Below are 22852 nucleotides of genomic sequence, written 5' to 3'. Positions count from 1 at the left end.
GTAGCTGAGTGGTCAGCGTGACAGACTGTCAATCCTAAGGTCCCGGGTTCGATTCCCGGCTGGGTCGGAGATTTTCTCCGCTCAGGGACTGGGTGTTGTGTTGTCCTAATCATCATCATTTCATCCCCATCGACACGCAGGTCGCCAAAGTGGCGTCAACTCGAAAGACCTGCACCAGGCGAACGGTCTACCCGACGGCAGGCCCTAGCCACACGACATTTCATTTCATTTCAGGAGTGCTAGTTCTGCAAGTTTCGCAGGAGAGCTTCTGTAAAGTTTGGAAGGTAGGGGACGAGGTACTGGCAGAAGTAAAGCTGTGAGTACCGGGCGTGAGTTGTGCTTCGGTAGCCCAGATGGTAGAGCACTTGCCCGCAGAAGGCAAAGGTCCCGACTTCGAGTCTCGGTTGGGCACACAGTTTTAATCTGCCAGGAAGTTTCATATCAGCGCACACTCCGCTGCAGAGTGATAATCGCATTCTGGAAACATCCCCCATGCTGTGGCTAAGCCATGTCTCCGCAATATCGTTTCTTTCAGGAGTGCTAGTTCTGCAAGTTTCGCAGGAGACCTTCTGTAAAGTTTGGAAGGTAGGAGACGAGGTACTGGCAAAAGTAAAGCTGTGAGTACCGGGCGTGAGTCGTGCTTCGGTAGCTCAGATGGTAGAGCACATGCCTGCGAAAGGCAAAGGTCCCGAGTTCGAGTCTCGGTCGGGGACACAGTTTTAATCTGCCAGGAAGTTTCATATCAGTGCACACTCCGCTGCAGAGTGATAATCTCATTCTGGAAACATCCCCCAGGCTGTGGCTAAGCCATGTCTCTGCAATATGCTTTCTTTCAGGAGTGCTAGTTCTGCAAGTTTCGCAGGAGAGCTTCTGTAAAGTTTGGAAGGTAGGAGACGAGGTACTGGCAGAAGTAAAGTTGTGAGTAGTGGGCATGAGTCGTGCTTCGGTAGCTCAGATGGTAGAGCACTTGCTCGCGAATGGCAAAGGTCCCGAGTTCGAGTCTCGGTCGGGCACACAGTTTTAATCTGCCAGGAAGTTTCATATCAGCGCACACTCCGCTGCAGAGTGATAATCTCACTCTGGAAGTTGGAAGCTTTTTACTTGCTCTCTTGTTTTGCCATCTGCCTCCTTAAATTAATTTTTTTCATTTTTGCATAATTACCTTTAACATACATGAGTAGATTAGATTAGTACTTGTTCCATAGATCATGAATACGACACTTCGTAATGATGTGGAACGTGTCAGGTTAATAAAAGGTGTCTACACAAGATATTACATTAGACAAAATATTACATGACACTCAATATTTTTTTTATTTTTTTGATATGTTTTTATTTTATTTTATTTATTTATTTATTTTTTTGTGGAGGTTGGGAAATTACCCACTTACTATATCCAAAAATTCACCTAATGAGTAGAAGTTGCCATTAAGAAATTCTTTTAATTTCCTTTTAAATGCTATATGGCTATCTGTCAGACTTTTGATGCTATTAGGTAAGTGATCAAAGACTTTTGTGGCAGCATAATTTACCCTCTTCTGAGCCAAAGTTAGATTTAACCTTGAGTAGTGAAGATCATCTTTCTCCTAGTGTTGTAGCCATGTACACTGCTATTACTTTTGAATTCATTCGGATTGTTAATAACAAATTTCATACGTGAATATATATATTGTGAGGCTATAGTGAAAATTTCTAGCTCTTTAAATAAGTGTCTGCAGGATGATCTTGGATGAGCTCCAGCAATTATTCTGATTACATGCTTTTGTGCAATGAACACACTTTTACTCAGTGATGAGTTACCCCAGAATATGATGCCATACGAAAGCAGAGAATGAAAATAGGCGTGGTAAGCTAATTTACTCAGATGTATATCGCCAAAATTTGCAATGACCCTAATAGCATAAGCAGCTGAACTCAAACGTTTCAGCAGATCCTCAGTGTGTTTTTTCCAGTTCAACCCCTCATCAATGCATACAACTAGAAATTTTGAATATTCTACCTTAGCTACTGATTTCTGATCGAAGTCTAAATTTACTAATGGGGTCATTCCATTTACTGTGTACTGTGTACTGTCGGGTGTGATAGCTATACTTGTATCATCGGCAAAAAGTACCAGCTTTGCATCTTCGTGAATATAGAATGGCAAGTCATTAATATACATTAAGAACAGCAGAGGACCCAAGACCGAACCTTGCAGCACCCCATTCTTGATTGTTCCCCAGTTCGAGAAATCACTAGTTTTTTGCATATTATGTGAACTGTTTATTTCAACTTTCTGCATTCTTCCAGTTAGGTATGATTTAAACCATTTCAGCACTGTCCTATTCATACCACAGTACTTGAGCTTATCTAGAAGTATTCCATGATTTACACAATAGATCACAAAAAATCCCAACGGGTGACTTCCGGTTGCTCAGAGCATTTAATATTTCATTAGTGAAAGTATATATAGCATTTTCCGTTGAAAAACCCTTCTGGAAACCAAACTGACATTTTGTTAAAACTTTATTTTTACAAAGGTGTGAAGCTACTCTACAATACAGTACTTTTTCAAGAATTTTGGATAAGGCTGTCAGAAGAGAGATTGGGTGGTAGTTGTTGACATCAGATGTATCCTCTTTTTTATGCAGTGGTTTAACAATGGCATACTTCAGTCTATCTGGGAAAATACCCTGCTACAGAGAGCTATTACATGTGTGGCTAAGAACCCCACTTATTTCTTGGGAACAAGTTTTTATTATTCTGCTGGAAATGCCATCAATTCCATGTGAGCTTTTATTCTTGAGAGAGTTTTTATCTTCCTAATTTCAGAAGGAGATGTGGGTGGAATTTCAATTGTATCAAATGGTGTGGGTAAGGCCTCTTCCATTAACTGCCTTGCTTCTTTTAATGAACATTTAGATCCTATTTTCTCTACAACATTTAAAAAATGATTATTCAAAATGTTTTCGGCTTCCGTCTTGTTGCAAGTTTCCATTCACTTTGATGGTGATGCCGTCATCCTGTACTCTTGGTTGTCCTGTCTCCCTTGTAATAATATTCCAAATTGTTTTGATTTTGTTATCAGAGGTATTAATCTCAGACATGTTGCACATGCTTCTAGACTTTTTAATAACCTTTCTTAATGTAGCACAGTAGTTTTTATAATATTTGGCTGTTTCTGGGTCATTACTCTTTCTTGTTGTTAGATACAGTTCCCTTTTGGAGTTACAAGATATTTTTATTCCTTTAGTAAGCCAAGGTTTTTTGCATGGTTTCTTATAATTAGATTTAACTACTTTCTTGGGGAAACAGTTTTCAAATTCTCTTACAAGTGTATCATGAAATAAGTTATATATTAAATTAGCATCATGTTCCTTGTACACCTCATCCCAGTCTAACTGCTGAAGATTTTCTCTGAAATTTCTAATTGTTGAGTCATTAATTGAACGCACAACTTTGTAGGGTAGTTCTGAATTACTGAATGGAGCTATGTCATATACTGTAACTAGCTGAGCATCATGATCAGAAAGCCCATTCTCAACAGGACAAGAATTTATGTTTTTAAACCTATCTTGGTCTATAAAAGTGTTATCTATCAATGTGCTGCTGTCCTTTACTACCCGAGTAGGAAAATTAATGACAGATATCAAACTGAAAGAACTGAGCAAGACTTCCAGTCATTTTTCCTATTACACTCTTTCAGTGAATCAACATTGAAGTCCCCACAAATAATAATTTGCTTTCCCCTATCTGACAGATAGCACAACAAGGCATCCAAGTTTTCCAGGAATAAATGAAAGTTTCCTGAAGTGGACCTGTATACTGTTACAATTATAAAAGAGCCCTCCTTCAGTTTAAGTTGACAAGCACATGCTTCTATATGTTGCTCTAGACAAAACTTTTTTGTATGTAAGCTTTCTACACAGTGATAACTTTTGACATATATGGCAGCTCCTCCTCCCACCTTATTCTCTCTACTCACATGTGCAGCTAGTTTATAACCACTGATATTTACCTTTTCCATATCAGATACAATGTGATGCTCAGACATGCATAGTATAACTATTACATTATCAGATTCAATGACATCTAAAAAAACCAGGAGCTCATCTATTTTATTCTTCAATCCCGGAATATTTTGGTGAAAAATGGTAACATTACTTTTTACTTTACTTTTGTGAGAATCTACTTTTTTCATTAATCCACCAATATTTTGGTTAAACATGGTAACATTATTATTTACTTTCCTGTTGTGAGAATTTTGTGAGTTTTGATCCTCTTTAGCAACTGCCTGCCTGAACGTCTCATTGGACACTGATATTAGTCTAAAAAAGAGGTACATCCATGAGGACTAGTGTCCCCCCCTTATGGATTTCGCTAACAACCCTGCCAGTTTACCCTTCCCTTTCCTATTGAGATGTAGGCCATGCCTTGTGAAATCCCTCCTATCAATAGCCTCAACAGGAACCAATCCAACAGCCAACACTGGTATGGGTCGTTGCCGAGTATAATCTGCATTTTCATAAAAGAGAAAGGTTGGCACTCAAGTCTTAAAGAATTTAGCACCAGATCTAATTTTGTACTTAGTTTTCTGTGTGTCATTAATTTCCTAACTTATTTTGACTATTTCTAGTTAATGTCTTTTGCTATAGGGTGAGATAAATAATTGTTTTGTGACTTAGGTTCTATTGTTGACTAATAACAAATATAAATTATGTGCTAGTTATAAACAGTTGGAAGAAGAACTAAGTAGTTATTCGGCTCTATTCAAAAACATGTTTACCTAGTGAGCCCTCATTTAATTCCAAAATATTACCTTGTTTGTCAAAAGCATTGTTTGCATAAATATATCTGTTAATTTCATTATTTAAACAAATAATTTGGCCTAACCTTTGGGGTAGAAGGAACAGTTAAAAAGAAGGAATTTTATATATATATTCAGTTAATTGAATGGGTTATGTTTTAATTGTAACTTCTGTAACTTAAATATCGAACAATGTATAGTCTATTATTGTGAGGATATATAAAGGACCGATTTTTAGTCCTGAGACAGTCAGTCCATGGCTGATTTTCAGTCAGGAAGTCTGTATCAATTAGAGTAATGCGTCAATTGAACAGTGGAATTATTGTAACATAAATAGGCCGTGTGTTAAAACAATGACAGTGTCTGTTCAATAGTGTCATACATGGGATCTATACATAGTCACACACTTTTTCGCACATTGTACTACTACAATGTGCGAAAAAGTGTGTGACTATGTATATATCCCAGTATGTACTGCAAAATTAAAGATGTATATTGCGTGTACCAACTGCACAACAGAAGCAGACACCATACAATGTTAAACTGCAAACAACTAAAAAAACCTGATGTGAATCGCTAAAAAGCACCTGAAGATGAGCCTGCAGGGCTCGAAATGCATAGTGCAGTAAATAAACGCAACTTGTGACTGAAGGTGGTTTGTTTTTCATTTTACCTCCTCATTAGTTATGTGATCTACCCATCTAATCTTCAGCATTCTTCTGTAGCACCACATTTCGAAAGCTTCTATTCTCTTCTTGTCCAAACTATTTATCATCCATGTTTCACTTCCATACATGGCTACACTCCATACAAATACTTTCAGAAACGACTTCCTGACAGTTAAATCTATACTTTATGTTAACAAATATTTCTTCTTCAGAAACGCTTTCCTTGGCATTGCCAGTCTATATTTTATATCCTCTCTACTTCGCCCATCGTCAGTTATTTTGCTCCCCAAATAGCAAAACTCCTTTACTGCTTTAAGTGTCTCATTTCCTAATCTAATTCCCTCAGCATCACCCAACTTAATTCGACTACATTCCATTATCCTCATTTTGCTTTTGTTGATGTTCATCTTATATCCCCCTTTTAAGACACTAACCATTTCGTTCAACTGCTCTTCCAAGTCCTTTGCTGTCTCTGACAGAATTACAATGTCATCGGCGAACTTCAAAGTTTTTATTTCTTCTCCATGGATTTTAATACCTACTCCGAATTTTTCTTTTGTTTCCTTCACTGCTTGCTCAATATACATAGTGCGAAAAGTAGCAATTGACCCTAAATAAAGAAAAGTGTGAAACATGAGTACTAAAAGAAATCCACTAAATTTTGATTATGCGTTAAGTAACACAAATCTGAAGGCAGTAAATTTAACTACATACTTGGGAATTACAATTACAAATAACCTTAATTGGAACAATCACATAGATAATGTTGTGGGCAGCTCATTTTGTATTATTGCGAAATAGGAGAGATAGTGCCACAGATATGATACATGAATTGGCATGGCAGTCATTGAAACAAAGGCGTTTTTTGTTGCAATGGGATTTTCTCGTAAAATTTCAATCACCAGTTTTCTCCTCCAACTGCGAAAACATTCTGTCGGCACCCACTTACATATGGAGAAATGATCATCATGATAAAATAAGAGAAATCAGGACTTGCACAGAAAAATTTAAGTGCTCATGTTTCCCACACACTGTTTGAGAGTGGAATGGTAGAAAGACAGCTTGAAGGTGGTTCACTGAATCCTCTGCCAGGTACTATATTGTGAATAGCAGAGTAATCACAAAGATGTAGATGTAGTCCATGCAGATCACAACCACAATGGTGGAGCCTTTGTTCGCAGATTGGGTTATAAGACAGTGGTTCAGTTTTCAGATGGTGGATTGTGGCTCTTTCTGCAGATGTAAGGTCAGTTTCCATGCTGAGGGTTTTGTACTTTGGCGGTGAGGCAATGTTTGAGGTTAGGAAAGATAACGGGACAATTTATGTCTCGAAGGCAGGGTTATTTGCAGTCAGGCAGGGTTCAATATTGGTTTTAGATTGAGTCCGACTGGTCAGGTTACTGGCAAAAAAGTATTTCCACTACAGAGACTAGGAAAAGAAGAGAACGTCTAAAGTCCACCATGACTGAATTTGAGAGTGGAGCAAAAGGTAAAGCTTTTTGAAGGACTGATATTTCTGCATGTCTGAGGCTTTTGGAGGACAGGCTTGTGACTGCATTACAGCTATGTTTAGGCCCAGGATTCTATAGGGTAATAAGAGTGAGTTTATGAGGGTGTGGTAAATGTAATATGATGTCTGCAAGGCAGGGTTTGGCAGTTATGAGCAGTTGTGCGAGAGATTTGATGGAGGCTCCTGTAGTAGTGGTCGACAGTGGTAGTCCACGGTGGGAGTATGGGGTGGATGGGTTGTTGACAGCCCCCCCCCCCCCCACCCCCGCCCTCCCATCTGCCCTCCACCCTTTCTGCAGCCCCACTCACTATCCAGCTATATTGTTCCTTGCCTCAGAGACAATTAGACCTCAGTGCCCAGAGGTGAAAGTGATCTGCTGCGTGATAGTTGCAGTTGCATGAATGTGTGTGTGCTTTCTACTTCTGATGAAGGACGTAGTCCGAAAGATGAACATTTCTAGCATCCTTTTTCATTCCTCCTCTATGTGGTGAGCAGCACTCTTTCCTTTCCACATGGTTGATATTGGTAACTATAATGTAATCAACATAAACATTAACACACCAATAGCTGTTAAGAAGTAGCTGTTTAGTATAATAGAGGAAACTTAGCTGGCACAAGCAGGAATAGCGTTAAGCAGTATAGTTGCATTTCATACTTAACAAAGTATGGAGGTTAAGCTGTGTGTCTTTTTTTAATGTGTAAATAGACTTGTTCCACGTTCCTGAAGGTTCTTCTAATTATATCTACAGAACACAATGAGAAAGAAAGAGAGAGAGAGTGTGTCTAATTTTTGTGCTGAGTGATATGATGATGCAACACCAAAAGTACAAACCATTTCCACTGTGTCAGTGTGACAAATGAAACGAAACAGATCTTGGTGATCAACATTTATAATTGCTGACTGAAGAGCACTGAATTCTGAAGGATTAGTTCTCATTTCCAGTAGGGCACTTCCTGCTGCTACCAGCAACAAACATGTCACAAGGCGAAATCTCTTCATTTGAGGGCACTGTAACAAAAAGAACCATGGTAGTTAGCCCCTAGTAATAACAAACAAAAATAAAAGGTATGCATGGCACTGTTACTATTGTATGTGCATTTGTTTGAGAAGATTTAGGATAATCTAAAATGTAAGGAATTTGAGAGCAACAAAAACAGCCACAAGGTTACCAATAATGATACTGATGAGTTACAGAACAAAGCCAGGGTTGCCTGTTTAAATGATGTCCCGTTTCAATTTTAAATTATTTTTTCCTTTAGTTGAAAATCTGCCACAGTCAAATTAATTGGGAGAATCCTAAAGAAAAGTAATTCATTTGTGAAGGAAGTAGCTTACAAGTCTCTTGTTCTGTTGACTACTGACTGATGCTTATCAAAAATGGTTCAAATGGCTCTGAGCACTATGGGACTTAACATCTGAGGTCATCAGTCCCCTAAATTTAGAACTACTTAAACCTTACTAATCTAAGGACATAACACACATCCATGCCCGAGGCAGGATTCGAACCTGTGACCGTAGCAGCAAGAGTTAGAGAAAACTCACAAAAATTATGTTGTCAGTGGTTAATTTGGTAGATGTAAGAAGCACTAAGTATCATAGAGAAGCTTCCTGTTAAAATTTCAAGAGCAGACAATTTTAAGATGTTACTTCTTCCTACCACATTACTTTGCAAAATGACAGTAATGTAATATCAGAGAAATCTAAATTTCCATCTACATCTATTCTCTGCAAATCTTTAGACTGCTCTTAGTCAAAATAATTGCTGATACACATAATATAAGTAATTTTCAACTATTTCAAGTTATTTCTTTCTTCACTCCTTTCCTACTTCTAGGTGCTGGGAGTGGGAAACCACTGCAGTTTTCTTTCTTTTTCTTCAGTAAATAATAAATCAAATATTTCCCACATTTGGCTGAAATTCTTTGTGGAGTTCCAGGGGTACTACCACCTCCTCACAGCTAAACACACACACACACACACACACACACACAGCGTACTACACATCCAACAATTCTTCTACTGAGTAGAAGGACTTTTAAAGTAGGTATGATTTCAGTTTGTATCTGAAGTTAATTTTATTGGCCATTACATTCTTTGCAACACTTGGTAGGTGATAAAGACTTTTATAGCTAAGCACCTCACTCCTTTCTTTCTGTGTCACAGTAAGGCAGGCTGATGGATAGTGTATGACATTTTTCCTTTTAGTATTATATTTATGAATCTTTGAAATGACATCATGTTCACTTTTAGCTGTGACAGTTTTTATTTTACTATCAGAATTCTGGTAAATCTACTTTTTCATTAATAAAAATCAGTAATTATAGTACCATCAAGAGTAACACAATTATACAAGAAAGTTATGTTAACCTATTTATAACATAAAATAACATCAAATCTATGCTTGGAAACGGAAAAAAAAATGCTGAAATTTCAATAGTGAAATAAAAACAATTACAGATACAAGAGAACATGTTATTAAAAAAATGGAATCTGTAGAGCCACATTACAAGAAATTAATATTTATTGTTGATCACCTGAACATCCATAACATCTTCTCTCAATATCAGTTTGGTTTTCAGCAAGGACTATCAACTGATGATGCTATTTTCTCCTCCACTGATCAAATTCTGCAATCTCTTAACGCAAATTAGCACCAATTGGAATCCTATGAGAGCTTTCCAAGGTTTTTGATGGCATCAAACACAAATAACTGTTAAATAAAACATACTTCTTTGTGTTAAATGGAGTAAAGAGGAGATGGATTAAATCTTATCTTACAGACAGAAAGCAGAGGGTTACCAGTAGTGATAGTAATGGAACTCCACAAGTCTCAGTACTGAGGCTCTTACTATTCCTTATATTTACAAATTGCCTCCCATGCTGTACCATTTCAATGAGCAAGTTCGCCCTATTTACTGGTAATACTACTCTCTTCATACCTCTTGAAACCTACAATCCTCTGCTGACTGTGCTTTTAATGATATTCTCAAATGGTTTAACTGTAATGGACTCTCTTTTGAATGTCAATAAAACTTATTATATACAATTTCATGTGATGCAGAAAGAAGAAGAGGATGTAAATATAAAGTGTAATGGACAACATATACAGCAAGTGGACTTTGCTAAGTTCTTGGATATGTACCATAATAACAAATAAAAATGGCCTAAGCATATCCTAGATCTGGAAAAAAAAAAAGAGTTCGTTCTGCAGCTTTTGCTTTACATATAAGTGCATCATCTATAAACATGGATGTCATAAGAGCTGCTTACTTTGGATATTCTGCACACTGTTGTCATACAGCATCATCTTGTGGGCTAACAAGAGCAAACTGAAGGAGTACCTGATACAAAATTCATTCCATTCAGTTAGCAATTTTTTTAGTACAAATAAGCAAGTATTTGTGTAGCTTTTTTGTGCTAATTAGTGAGCTATTTAATGCAAGCACACATGTAAACTATTCATAATATAAATGACTCACAATGTATGTATAAATATTATTATTTCTGTTCATGTACTATGATGTAATATTATTTGCTAAGATTTTTGTCATGAATCAAGCATATTATGCTCTTCTGTATTGTAAATACTGTGATAATACTGACTTGTTCCACTGAAACATCGAAAGTCAAGAGAAAATTGAAGGAGTACCTGAGAAAACTTCATTCTATTTAACTAGTGACTTTTTTTTAGTGCAAATGAGTAAGGATTTGCATAGTTTTTTATCATACAGATGAGTGAGCCATTTAATGCAAGCATAAATGTAAGTTATTCCTAACATTTATTTCTCATAATGTATATATAAATATTATTATTTCTGTTCATGTATTATGATGAAACATTAGCTCCTATGACTTTTAACATGAAGCAACCATTTTGTGCCTTACTGTACTGTAAATATAGAGATAATACTGACTAGTTCCATATACTAGCAAATAAATAAAAATAAATAGCGTCACACTGGCTCTCCCTGCAAGACAAAATTCAATCAGACTATGTCAATGCAGAAAATGCTGTGTTCTGGGACAGATGGGAAGTTCTCCTCACCAAATTCCCGACTGGAGGTAAAAATGGAAATGTCGTGTGGCTAGGGCCTCCCGTCGGGTAGACCGTTCGCCTGGTGCAGGTCTTTCGATTTGACGCCACTTCGGCGACCTGCGCGTCGATGAGGATGAAATGATGATGATTAGGACAACTGGAGGTGAGACGGTGAATGCTGAGCATTACTATGAAACACTGCAGAAACTGCAACAAGACATTCAGAACAAGTGACACAGAATGTTTAGTGCCTGTGTTGCCTCACTGCACAACACCACTCAGCCATACACGTCTTGACAGACAACAGTGCTTCTGCAAATTTTTGCCCGGGGGATGTTTGATCAAGACCCTGCTCCCAGTGATTTTCATCTGTTTTTGAACCTCAAGAAATTCCTGTCTGGTCCAAGTCAGAGTTTTCAGACTGAGGCAGAGATGGATGTCACACAGTGGTTCCAATCCCTGGCAGCAGTCTTCTATGACACGAGGATATAAAATTTGGTCCAGCATGATGACAACAATCTGAATTCTGATTGTGAATATGTTGAAAAATAACTCAACACTTTTTGTATCTGTTCAAATAAATTTTTCAATGAAATTGTGTCTCTTTTCTGTGCACGACACAAGGGGAACTTACTTTAGGGATCTGACTCGTATATGCCCCACACACACACACACACTTGTGTCTGTGTATGTGCGGATGGATATGAGTGTGTGTGCTAGTGTATACCTGTCCTTTTTTCCCCCTAAGGTAAGTCTTTCCGCTCCCGGGATTGGAATGACTCCTTACCCTCTCCCTTAAAACCCACATCCTTTCGTCTTTCCCTCTCCTTCCCTCTTTCCTGATGAGGCAACAGTTTGTTGTGAAAGCTTGAATTTTGTGTGTATGTTTGTGTTTGTTTGTGTGTCTATCGACGTGCCAGCGCTTTCGTTTGGTGAGTCCCAACATCATCTTTGTTTATATATATATTTGATTCTCTGCTGTTTTACACAATTCAACTCCAGAGGGGATTTTAAATTTATCTGCCATATTCAGCTGTTTATCATGATATTTTTTTCCAAAACAAGTTGACAGAAATAGTGGCTCGCTGTATGTAGAGTTCAGGATCGTGAGCCAGATGACACACTGAACAACACAACTAGGAGACAAACTGCACATCACTCTTTGTCCATCTCTTCCTCCCCCCACACTGTACATCTCCTCCTCCAACCCTCTCTCTCTGTCCATCTCTTCCCCCACTCTCCTCCTCCTCCTCCTCCTCATCTCTCCCCCCCCCCTCCCCCCGCCCCCCTCTCTGCTCAGCTGTACCTTTCCATGCACTTACCACCTGGTACGCATTTCAGTACTACCTGCTACACAACACACTCGTCCTGCAGGGCAGCTGAGATGTCTGGCGGTACCAACCATCCTCATCCCCACCCCCACCCCACTCATAAGGGAGCTACATGGTTCTTAACCCCCCCCCCCCCCTTTGCTCCTTTCCAGACAGTAAGTGATATCCACACCAAATTTGGTTGAATTCGATCCAGTGGTTTAGGAGGAGGTGTGGAAAATGCACTCTCCTACAACTACCTGTAACAGCCACGTAACTGGCAAAACATATTCTATCAAAGGGAGAGCCACCTGTGAAAAGACACACGTCATGTAACAGTTGTTATACAAACACTGTTCGCCCTTCTACATTGCTATGACTACCACCAAGTTATCAGTTAGGATGAATGGGGATAGACAGAGGGTATTTACTGGCAACTCACAATATCCTTTTGAGGAGCATGGCATACTGCATGACAGCCAAGGGTTCAGTGCCAGTTTCACTCCACGTGTCATCTCGATCCTTCCCCCAGACACCCCTTTCTCAGAATTCCGTGATGGGAACTGATGTTACAACATGTCCATACTTTACATTAATTTCTTTGGTCTTAGCACTACTTTTCAATGAGTGTTCCTTTTTTTACACTCCCTTTCAGTTATCTGTACATTTTATTTTCTGGCTTGCCTGTTTTTCCTCACCTCTCTCACATCTGCTTATGTAACACATGAAAGTTCAGCAATATACACAAGCAAATGCAATGGCCCTTAGTTGTTGCATACCTCACCAACTCTTAAAATATGTTTGATTCAATCTCCTTTTCTCTCACTTGCCAACTGCTCACCTCATTTCAGCTTAAGTTTTACAATTCACTTTATCAATTATCTGCTTTATATTCTCAATCTAGGCCTTGGCTCCAATATTTCATTCCTTATACCATCTCCTCAGCTCTAATTTTCATCACCAACTCATGCCCATAAACGTGCCCAATCATTCTCTCTCTCTGATTCTTAGCCCTAAGCTGGATCATTAACTCAAATGTTATGACTGAGCAGATGATGACGATAACAACAGTGGGATTTTAACAATGTTTATTTTGCTCCCAATAATGGGATGGTCCTACCCCCATGAACCATGGAGGGGAGGCTTGTGTGCCTCAGCGATACAGATGGTGGTGCAACCACAACGGAGGGGTATCTGTTGAGAGGCCAGACAAATGTGTGGTTCCTGAAGAGGGGCAGCAGCCTTTTCAGTAGTTGCAGGGGCAACAGTCTGGATGATTGACTGATCTGGCCTTGCAACACTAACTAAAACGGCCTTGCTGTGCTGGTACTGCAAACGGCTGAAAGCAAGGGGAAACTACAGCCGTAATTTTTCCCGAGGGCATGCAGCTTTACTGTATGGTTAAATGATGATGGCATCCTCTTGGGTAAAATGTTCCGGAGGTAAAATAGTCCCCCATTCGGATCTCCGGGCGGGGAATACTCAGGAGGATGTTGTTATCAGGAGAAAGAAAACTGGCGTTCTAAGGATCGGAGCGTGGAATGTCAAATCCCTTAATTGGGCAGGTAGGTTAGAAAATTTAAAAAGGGAAATGGATAGGTTGAAGTTAGATATAGTGGGAATTAGTGGAGTTCAGTGGCAGGAGGAACAAGACTTTTGGTCAGGTGAATACAGGGTTATAAATACAAAATCAAATAGGGGTAATGCAGGAGTAGGTTTAATAATAAATAAAAAAATTGGAGTGCGGGTAAGCTACTACCAACAGCATAGTGAACGCATTATTGTGGCCAAGATAGACACGAAGCCCATGCCTACTACAGTAGTACAAGTTTATATGCCAACTAGCTCTGCAGATGATGAAGAAATTGATGAAACGTATGATGAGATAAAAGAAATTATTCAGGTAGTGAAGGGAGATGAAAATTTAATAGTCATGGGTGACTAGAATTCGAGAGTAGGAAAAGGGAGAGAAGGAAACATAGTGGGTGAATATGGATTGGGGGAGAGAAATGAAAGAGGAAGCCGTCTGGTAGAATTTTGCACAGAGCATAACTTAATTATAGCTAACACTTGGTTCAAGAATCATAAAAGAAGGTTGTATACGTGGAAGAATCCTGGAGATACTAGAAGGTATCAGATAGATTATATAATGGTAAGACAGAGATTTAGGAACCAGGTTTTAAATTGTAAGACATTTCCAGGGGCAGATGTGGACTCTGACCACAATCTATTTGTTATGAACTGTAGATTAAAACTGGAGAAACTGCAAAAAGGTGAGAATTTAAGGAGATGGGACCTGGATAAACTGAAAGAACCACAGGTTGTACAGAGTTTCAGGGAGAGCAAAAGGGAACAATTGACAGGAATGGGGGAAAGAAATACAGTAGAAGAAGAATGGGTAGCTTTGAGGGATGAAGTAGTGAAAGCAGCAGAGGATCAAGTAGGTAAAAAGACGAGGGCTAGTGGAAATCCTTGGGTAACAGAAGAAATATTGAAGTTAATTGATGAAAGGAGAAAATATAAAAATGCAGAAAATGAAGCAGACAAAAGGGAATACAAATGTCTAAAAAATGAGATCGACAGGAAGTGCAAAATGGCTAAGCAGGGATGGCTAGAGGACAAATGTAGGGATGTAGAGGCTTATCTCACTAGGGGTACGATAGATACTGCCTACAGGAAAATTAAAGAGACCTTTGGAGAAAAGAGAACCACTTGTATGAATATCAAGAGCTCAGATGGAAACCCAGTTCTAAGCAAAGAAGGGAAAGCAGAAAGGTGGAAGGAGTATGTAGAGGGTCTATACAAGGGCGATGTACTTGAGGACAATATTATGAAAATGGAAGAGGATGTAGAAGAAGATGAAATGGGAGATATGATACTGCGTGAAGAGTTTGACAGAGCACTGAAAGACCTGAGTCGAAACAAGGCCCCAGGAGTAGACAACATTCCATTGGAACTACTGACGGCCTTGGTAGAGCCAGTCCTGACAAAACTCTACCATCTGGTGAGCAAGATGTATGAGACAGGCGAAATACCCTCAGACTTCAAGAAGAATATAATAATTCCAATCCCAAAGAAAGCAGGTGTTGACAGATGTGAAAATTACCAAACTATCAGTTTAATAAGCCACAGCTCAACATCTCACTTTTTCTGAATAAATTTTCTGAAGAGAATTCCATTAAAAAACAAGCAGTGAATATTTGCTATGTGAACCAAATTCTTGTCTTCATGTTGACACAATGAGAGATGCTTCTACAGGCAAAAGATGCTGAACTAAGCTTCATAATTACTTGTGTTTGTGTTGATCCCATTCCAGACTGTTGTTCCTTTGAACTTAGGCATTTTACACAGGAAGTTTCAGTTAGTGTACGAACGTTAATGTCTACCTCATCAGGAACTAGCGTTTTTTTTTTTTTTTTTTTCTGAAACTGCATAATGTTACTCTTCATAAGGTCTGGCTTAAATTGATGTGCCACTTGACGTTTTTTCAACATAATAACTGCCTGAATAGTTTTCAGGTGTCACAGCAAATAGTGCTGCGTAAATTGCCAAAAATATCCATGAAACATCTGATTGCCATTTCAGTTGCTACCAACGCATTGCTGTTGCATCTCACCAATTTATGCTTTGGCTCGCTAGAAAAGTGCAGGCACCAATGGGCGAGGCTATGTCATTGTAGAAGATGTCAACATACAGAGCCTCCTGATAGAGGAAGTGGCTGTGGTCTCCACACACAAGGAGTGGAAAATGCGGCCGCAAGTCGGGACCCGCAGGGTGCACACACAGGTAAGGGGTTGGTGGTCAGCTTAACTGTCCTTGTTTTGATTCTCCACCTGTGTTAAGTCATCGCATTCATTTGTATGTAGCTGACAACGCCTTTGTGCCACAAATGCTGGTTCCCATACTTCGATGATTTGAAATCCCGAGTCTCTGTTAATTAAGTCATTAGCTAAAAATATTTTGACTACTTCTTTAATAATGGGGTTGCAAACGCAGCCATTGCCGGTCCCAAGCCAGGGGCCTCATCTCACAAGTGATGAGGAAAGAGGAGGAGGAGGAGGAGTAGGAGGAGGAGTAACACCTCTTAAAAAAAGCGGGAGCTGATTCCCAACAGCGGAGAGAGCGGAAGAGCCTAGTGGAGTTAACCATGAATTAGAAAGCAAAACAAAATCCAAAAGCACCTGTTCTCAACTTGGACAGCCTTTGGTCGGCATCTGTCTTCATGTAAGGGGCAGTTGTGAGTAATCCTCCGGGGTTAACAATCTCGGCTGTAAAAAAGGTGGCTCTAAAAGTAGCCCTCAGAACTCAAAGAATTATCAATCATGGAAAAGTGTGATGTGAAACTAATTACCCCAGGTGCTCAATCCACTGTACATAAGTGTGCAAGCAGACATTCGGATTCTGGGGTGTCTGCAATGTCTCACAAAGATGAATCGGGGCATCTTAGAACCTCAAACAAAGTAAAATAGAGGAAAGCAAACTACTTAGCAACTTTAGATGCAAATTCACTTTTGAAAGTGGGGAAACTTAAGACTCTAACAGACACATTAAATGAACATAGAATCATCATCTGTGCAAGAGATCAGGTACCAACAAATTATATACCGTTGTAAATTTTCACACCCCTATAAACATTGACAACAAAAAGAATAAGGAGAACATGGAACTATTCTGCAAAAAACTAGATGACACGATCCAAAAGATCCCCAAAAAACATAATGTCATCCTTCTAGGGGATTTTAACGCCCAAGTGGGGAGAGAGAAAAGGTTCAGGCAAATAGTGGGGAGATACCTGGCACATAACAGGACGAACTGAAATGGTATCAGCCTCATCAAATTATGCCAGGCACACAGTTTGATCCTGAAGTCAACTAGCTTTAAGAAATTGACAAGAAAACAGAAGATGTGGATTTCACCTAACCCTCTCCTGGGAGAATTCCAGTTAGATCATGTTGCGATAAAGTGAAAATTTCATAAGGATATCCAAAATGTTAGGGTTCTCAGAGGGTGGTGGTGGTGGTGGTTAGTGTTTACCGTCCCGTCGACAATGAGGTCATTAGAGGCGGAGCGCAAGCTCGGGTTAGGGAAGGATTGGGAAGGAAATCGGCCGTGCCCTTTCAAAGGAACCATCTCGGTATTCGCCTGAAACGATTTAGGGAAATCACGGAAAACCTAAATCAGGATGGCCGGAGACGGGATTGAACCGTCATCCTCTCAGAGGGTCAACCTCAACTCTGACCGCTACCTATCTAAAGTGAAACTGAAGATCATCACCAAGAGTAGCTTTCATAGGAAAAAACTTGCATGAAGGAGATATGATCCAGAGAAAGTAAAGAAGAATTAGGAGGAATGGGGCAAGTTAACAAGCAATCTAGAATTCCAGGACTGGAAGCAGATGGAGAAGAGTCTTAAGCCAAGGTAGAGCAACTTGGTCCTGTTACCAGGTGGTGGAACGACGATTGTGATAGACTACGTGATCTGAGGAAGAAGGCATGGCACATCTGGCAAACCAAAAAGGACGAGAGTGACTGGCAGCTCTTTATGGAAACTAGAAAGATGGTGTCCAAGGAGATCAAGAAAGTTAAGAAGGCGCAAAAAGACCAACTGCTCAGGAAGATAAATGATAACTTTGCTAAGAACAACATGAGAAACTATTATTGGATCTTCAGGGAGAAGCTAAAGAGATATGCCCCCCCCCCCCCCCCCCAACTCCAGGACAAAAAAGGGAACATGGCATATAGTAATAGGGACAACTGTAAGATACTAGCAGAATACTTCAAGTAACTTCTAAACTGTGAGGAACCAAACCAAAAGATGGCATTCGATGGTGGACCGAAGTCATCCTCCAACCCAGACTCTAAACCCCTATCTGTAAGTGAGATCCAGGCAATACCAAATCATATGGAAAATTTCAGGGCATCAGGGGAAAATCAGATAACAGCCAAATTATGGAAGTATGCTAGCAAAAATGCAATTGTCTTATTTCAGAAACTTTTTTAGGAGATATGGAACAAGGGAATCTTCCAGAGGAATCAAAAATGGCCCTGATACATCCTCGTCACAAAAAAAGGTCCTAAATCTGATCCCAACAACAACAGAAGGATTTACCTGGTGGATGTGACCTACAGGATATTGTCCAGAGCTTTACTAGAAAGAGCAGAATCTCAGTTAGATTGCCAAATTAGGGAGTATCGAGCAGGGTTTAGGAAAGGAAGATCCTGCCCTGAACAGATCTTAAACCTCAGAAATATTTTTAGCATATCAGAAGCAGAGGGAGAAACCGTATATAGTGACTTTTGTAGACTTCCAAAAAGCTTAAAATTCCATAGACAGAGTATTGTCGTTCAATATTTTGGAGGAGTTTAGTTTGGTTGGGAAAATTCTAAAGATCATCAAGGAGACGCTCACGAATACATCCTCTAAAGTCGGATTCATGGGTGAACTTTTGAAATCAGAACAGGGGTCCGGCAAGGGTCTCACCCCTGCTGTTTGACTGTGCACTCAAAAAAGTTGTGAGGGAATGGAGTGCAAGAACGAGAGGGGAATCAAGACTTGGAACAAAAAACAAAGGAATCATGATTAAGTGTTTGTCATTTAGTGACAACATAGTGTTACTTGTGGAAACATGGGAGGAAGCTAAACAACAAATCGCTGAGTTACAAGGGCAGGCAGGGAAGATAGGACTTAAGATTTCTTACGAAAAAACGAAGATAATAATGAATATACTAGACACTCCTAAGAGAAATAAAGTAGGAGCACAAAAAATAGACGTGGTTAGGAGTTTCAAGTACCTAGGGGAATGGACTGAATGGAACAACCTTGTAGGGAAAGCAATGGAAGCAAGAAGGACCAAAATGGAACTAGCTTTCCAGAAAACTGAAAACACATACAATAAGAAAGCCTTCTCTTGGAACACCAAAATAAGGCCTTATAACACAGTAACTAAACTAGAAGCACTCTATGCAGCAGAGACACTAGTCATGGGGAGGAAAGGACAAATGCCCAGTGTGTTTCATGAACATTTCTAGGTATGTTTCCACCCCCAGTGACCATTCGGCCCCTCATTGAACTTTACGGGTCACCACTTGACATGAACAATGTAACATGTAGTGATCTAACTGTGGTTTCCGCCCCGCCAAACATGCCCTGGCTCGTCATGCTGACAGCTCAGTGGGAACATTTTACTGTGCTCCTCTGTGCACATCTGCTCCCCCCCTCCCAACACTGCAAGTAAACTTTCAGGGGGTCAGTGAGCAGATGATGCTCGACAAAACCCTGTGTTCAGTGTGGTTATCGAAATTGGCTACAGATCTCCACATTCATCTCCTCCCCCACACCCTGAAATCCATCGGTTCACACCTGCAGATGGATGAAGAGGTCTATTCACTCACACACCAGGGTTACCAACAGATGCTCACACAAGAAGTAGTTCCTGCAGCGGTAGTTCGCCCAACTGCTGGCCGCACTCCCCTCCTCAGACTGCTGCACCATCTGGCTCTCCACTCACTGAGCTGCTGCATATCATGCCTGCACCATACGCCCCAGTGTACAAACCCAATCACATTGAGGACGATCAGCCGCCTCCTCTCCCAATGTACCCTCACTGTTGGTACCACAATGTATTCAGTGACGCCACTAAAAAGTGCCGCCCTCCGTGCAAGCATCCGTAAAGACAATCGTCCGATTAGCGCCAACCCATACTACATTCCATCCATGCCTCTGTCAAATTGAACAGCCGCCTTTACATCAAAGACTATTCCTCAATTCACAACTTCCTCTTGGACATCAGCGCTAACGTCTCAATTGTACCTAAGTCAATGGTCACACGCCTTCTCACATGCACATGCTGCCTACTGTGAGCTGTGAACTCATCTACACTCCACACCTGCCTCTCTAATGGCCTCTCCCTCCCCTGGATCTTCCACGTGGCGGACATCGCAGAACCGATCCTGGGAAACACTTTCTTATCACACCACCACGTGTCTCAAAACACTGTTCGAGCTTCTCTGTTTCACCACACCTCTAACTCTCACATCTCATGTGACCTTTCTCAGCCACCTACTCCAAGTGTAAACACCGTTAACTGTTTAGCGCATCAGTGCATGGCCCTTGCGAGCAGGACTTATGCAACTGTGGATCGTGTCCTGGCGAAAAGTGTCAAGACCTGTGCCCTCCACTGTGAGAATGCTGTTTTGAAATATCGCATTGTCCACCATGAGGACACGCTTGCCGCGATCACCGTCCACATCAATTCACACTGCTCACTAACACCAACACCCGAGCCTTCATCCGCCACACCTGACAGCTTTGCTGACAACAGCACACAGGTTAGCAACACCACCCCTATCTCATGTGACTCCAGTCTCAACCGCGCAGTGTTACCCCTGCCTCTCCCGCCCCCATCACGTGTGTTTCACTCAACGTCTCTCTCACCTGTTCACAAAGTGACACTCGCGTGCTTCATGACAATCCAGCTGTCCTGGCTCCGATCATGCCCCTCACCACCATGCGCGCACTCACCCAGTGTCCAGATAAACATTCCCCCCCCTCGTGCCTCCTTGCACAGCTTGCTCGAGAGCTCCATGTGTGCCAGCAGTGCCGCCACTGCCGAGTGCACCTCTCTCACACACTAAGTACAATAAACAGCCTCTACACGCACCGCTCATGGCCACCACACGCTCGGCACTTGCAAACTGCAATCTGCACCCGTGCAAACATAACAAACATGGGACTTTTTCGCTGCCATTCTCCCTTGAGCAGACAACTATGCCGCTTCCAAGCCAGTAGCAGATGCCGTACGCAACCCCCATCTCAACCCTCCCCCATGCCACTTTTGGCATTTCGATTTCATCTCTCAGTTCTTTGCTGAGATATGCCATATTAAAGTCGCCAACAACATCATTGGAGACTTCCTTTCCTGCATTGGCACCATCTCAATGGTTGTTGATCTTTCTGACTTCGCGTCCCTACGGAACCAGGATGAGGATACACAGCAACTCACTTCGCTGCCTTTCACCAAAGCAAAATTTTCCGGTGCCCAAGAGGAAGTCTAGTGCGACACCTCCATTGGCACCCTCCACGCCCTTATCCCCCCTCCCCTCTGCCGTTCAGTGTTTGACACACTACATTCTCTAGCACACCCCGAGATTAAGTCATCGACATGCCTCATGTCTGAACGATTCGTGTGGCGAGACATGAAATTCGATTGTTATACCTGGGCCTGGAACTGCATCACCTGCTAGTGCAACAAAGTCACCAGGCACACTGTTCCAACTCTCCGCAAATTCGAAATTCCATCTGGCTGCTTTTACCACATACACCTGGACCTCATCAGCCCCCCTTCCCCCGTTATATTCTTTCTTCCACCGATCATTTATCTCGGTGGGTAGAGACTGTCCATCTCACAAACATAACTGCCAAAACCTTGGTGAAGGCTTTTTTTTCTTCCTGGATTTCCCCCTCTGGGTGCCCTGCTACCATAACCATTGACCAGGACACTCCTTGCCCAACTCTGCCAGCTGTGTAGTATCAACAAATGTCACACAACTGCCTACCACCCCCAAGCAAACAGACTGGTAGAACAGTGGCATTGGACTTTCAAGACAGCACTGTGATGTCATGACAGTCTTTGGACTGTGGCCCTCCTGTGGAGACTCCTTGGCCTACGGTCGTCGTACAAATCAGATATCAAGGGCACCATGAGTGAGTTCGTGTGTGGTGGAAACCCTGTCCTCCCTGGGGATCTGTTACAATCTACCTCCTCTGACAATCCCACCCTCCTTCCTGACTTCATAAGCTGGATCCGAACAACACATTTTGCAAACATTTCCCTGAATCCCCCATCGAGCCATACTCCCCCCACTCCTATGTGCCCTCCAATATTCTTTCATGCAAGTTCGTTTTTCTCCGCAATGACACCATCAGGGTCCCACTCACCCCACCATATTCAGGCCCACATGAGGTCATAAACCGCACTGCTAATACGATGGACATACTGGTTAAAGGTTCACCATTCACTGTTTCTCTCCACCATGTGAAACTGGCACACGTTGACCCAGCGTCTTTCACACCTAAATACGTTATGCAGCCTCCCAGCCCTGAGGACTCGCACTCAACCAATGACCTCTCAGAGCTGCTGCCGCAGCCCTCACCCGATCATGCGCCTGCATAACCATCCACGCTGTTCCTTGGGTTCTCGCCCTCTCTCTCTACATCCTCTCTGCTACCCTCTCTAGTGGTTCTGCAAACCGACGTCCTGTCCGAACGTGTGTTGGATGTCACCATCCTCATCGATGACAACCATATCTTCATCCTGCTGCAAGACAACTCACCCCACTCAACCGGGGACCCGGTTCGTTAGTCAATCTCCGGCTCCCGCCTGCTCCAAGCTGATGTAACCCACCTAGTGGGGGTTGAAAGTGGCATAGTTGTCTGCTCAAGAGGGAATGGCAGCAAAAAAGTCCCATGTCTGTTATGTTTGCATGGGCACAGATTGCGGTTTGCGAGTGCCGAGCATGTGGTGGCTATGAGCGGTACATGTA

General features: G+C 41.3%; 1 protein-coding gene across 4 annotated transcripts in view; it reads right to left on the bottom strand.

Annotated features, from left to right (window-relative positions):
• The window catches only part of LOC126417627 (uncharacterized), a 79941-nt gene that overhangs the window by 44840 nt on the left and 12249 nt on the right, over positions 1–22852 (bottom strand). For all 4 annotated transcript variants that reach the window (XR_007575742.1, XM_050085134.1, XM_050085135.1 and 1 more), the window contains exon 2: positions 7797–7973. Coding sequence is in view for 3 of the 4 variants with exons in the window: in XM_050085134.1 (XP_049941091.1) it covers positions 7797–7964 (168 nt within the window). In the remaining variant the exon portion in view is untranslated. The remainder of the gene's footprint in view (positions 1–7796; positions 7974–22852) is intronic.

Source organism: Schistocerca serialis, chromosome 1 (assembly GCF_023864345.2).
Source record: "Schistocerca serialis cubense isolate TAMUIC-IGC-003099 chromosome 1, iqSchSeri2.2, whole genome shotgun sequence".
Classification (NCBI taxonomy): domain Eukaryota; kingdom Metazoa; phylum Arthropoda; class Insecta; order Orthoptera; family Acrididae; genus Schistocerca; species Schistocerca serialis.
This window is presented reverse-complemented; position numbering and strand designations above follow the sequence as displayed.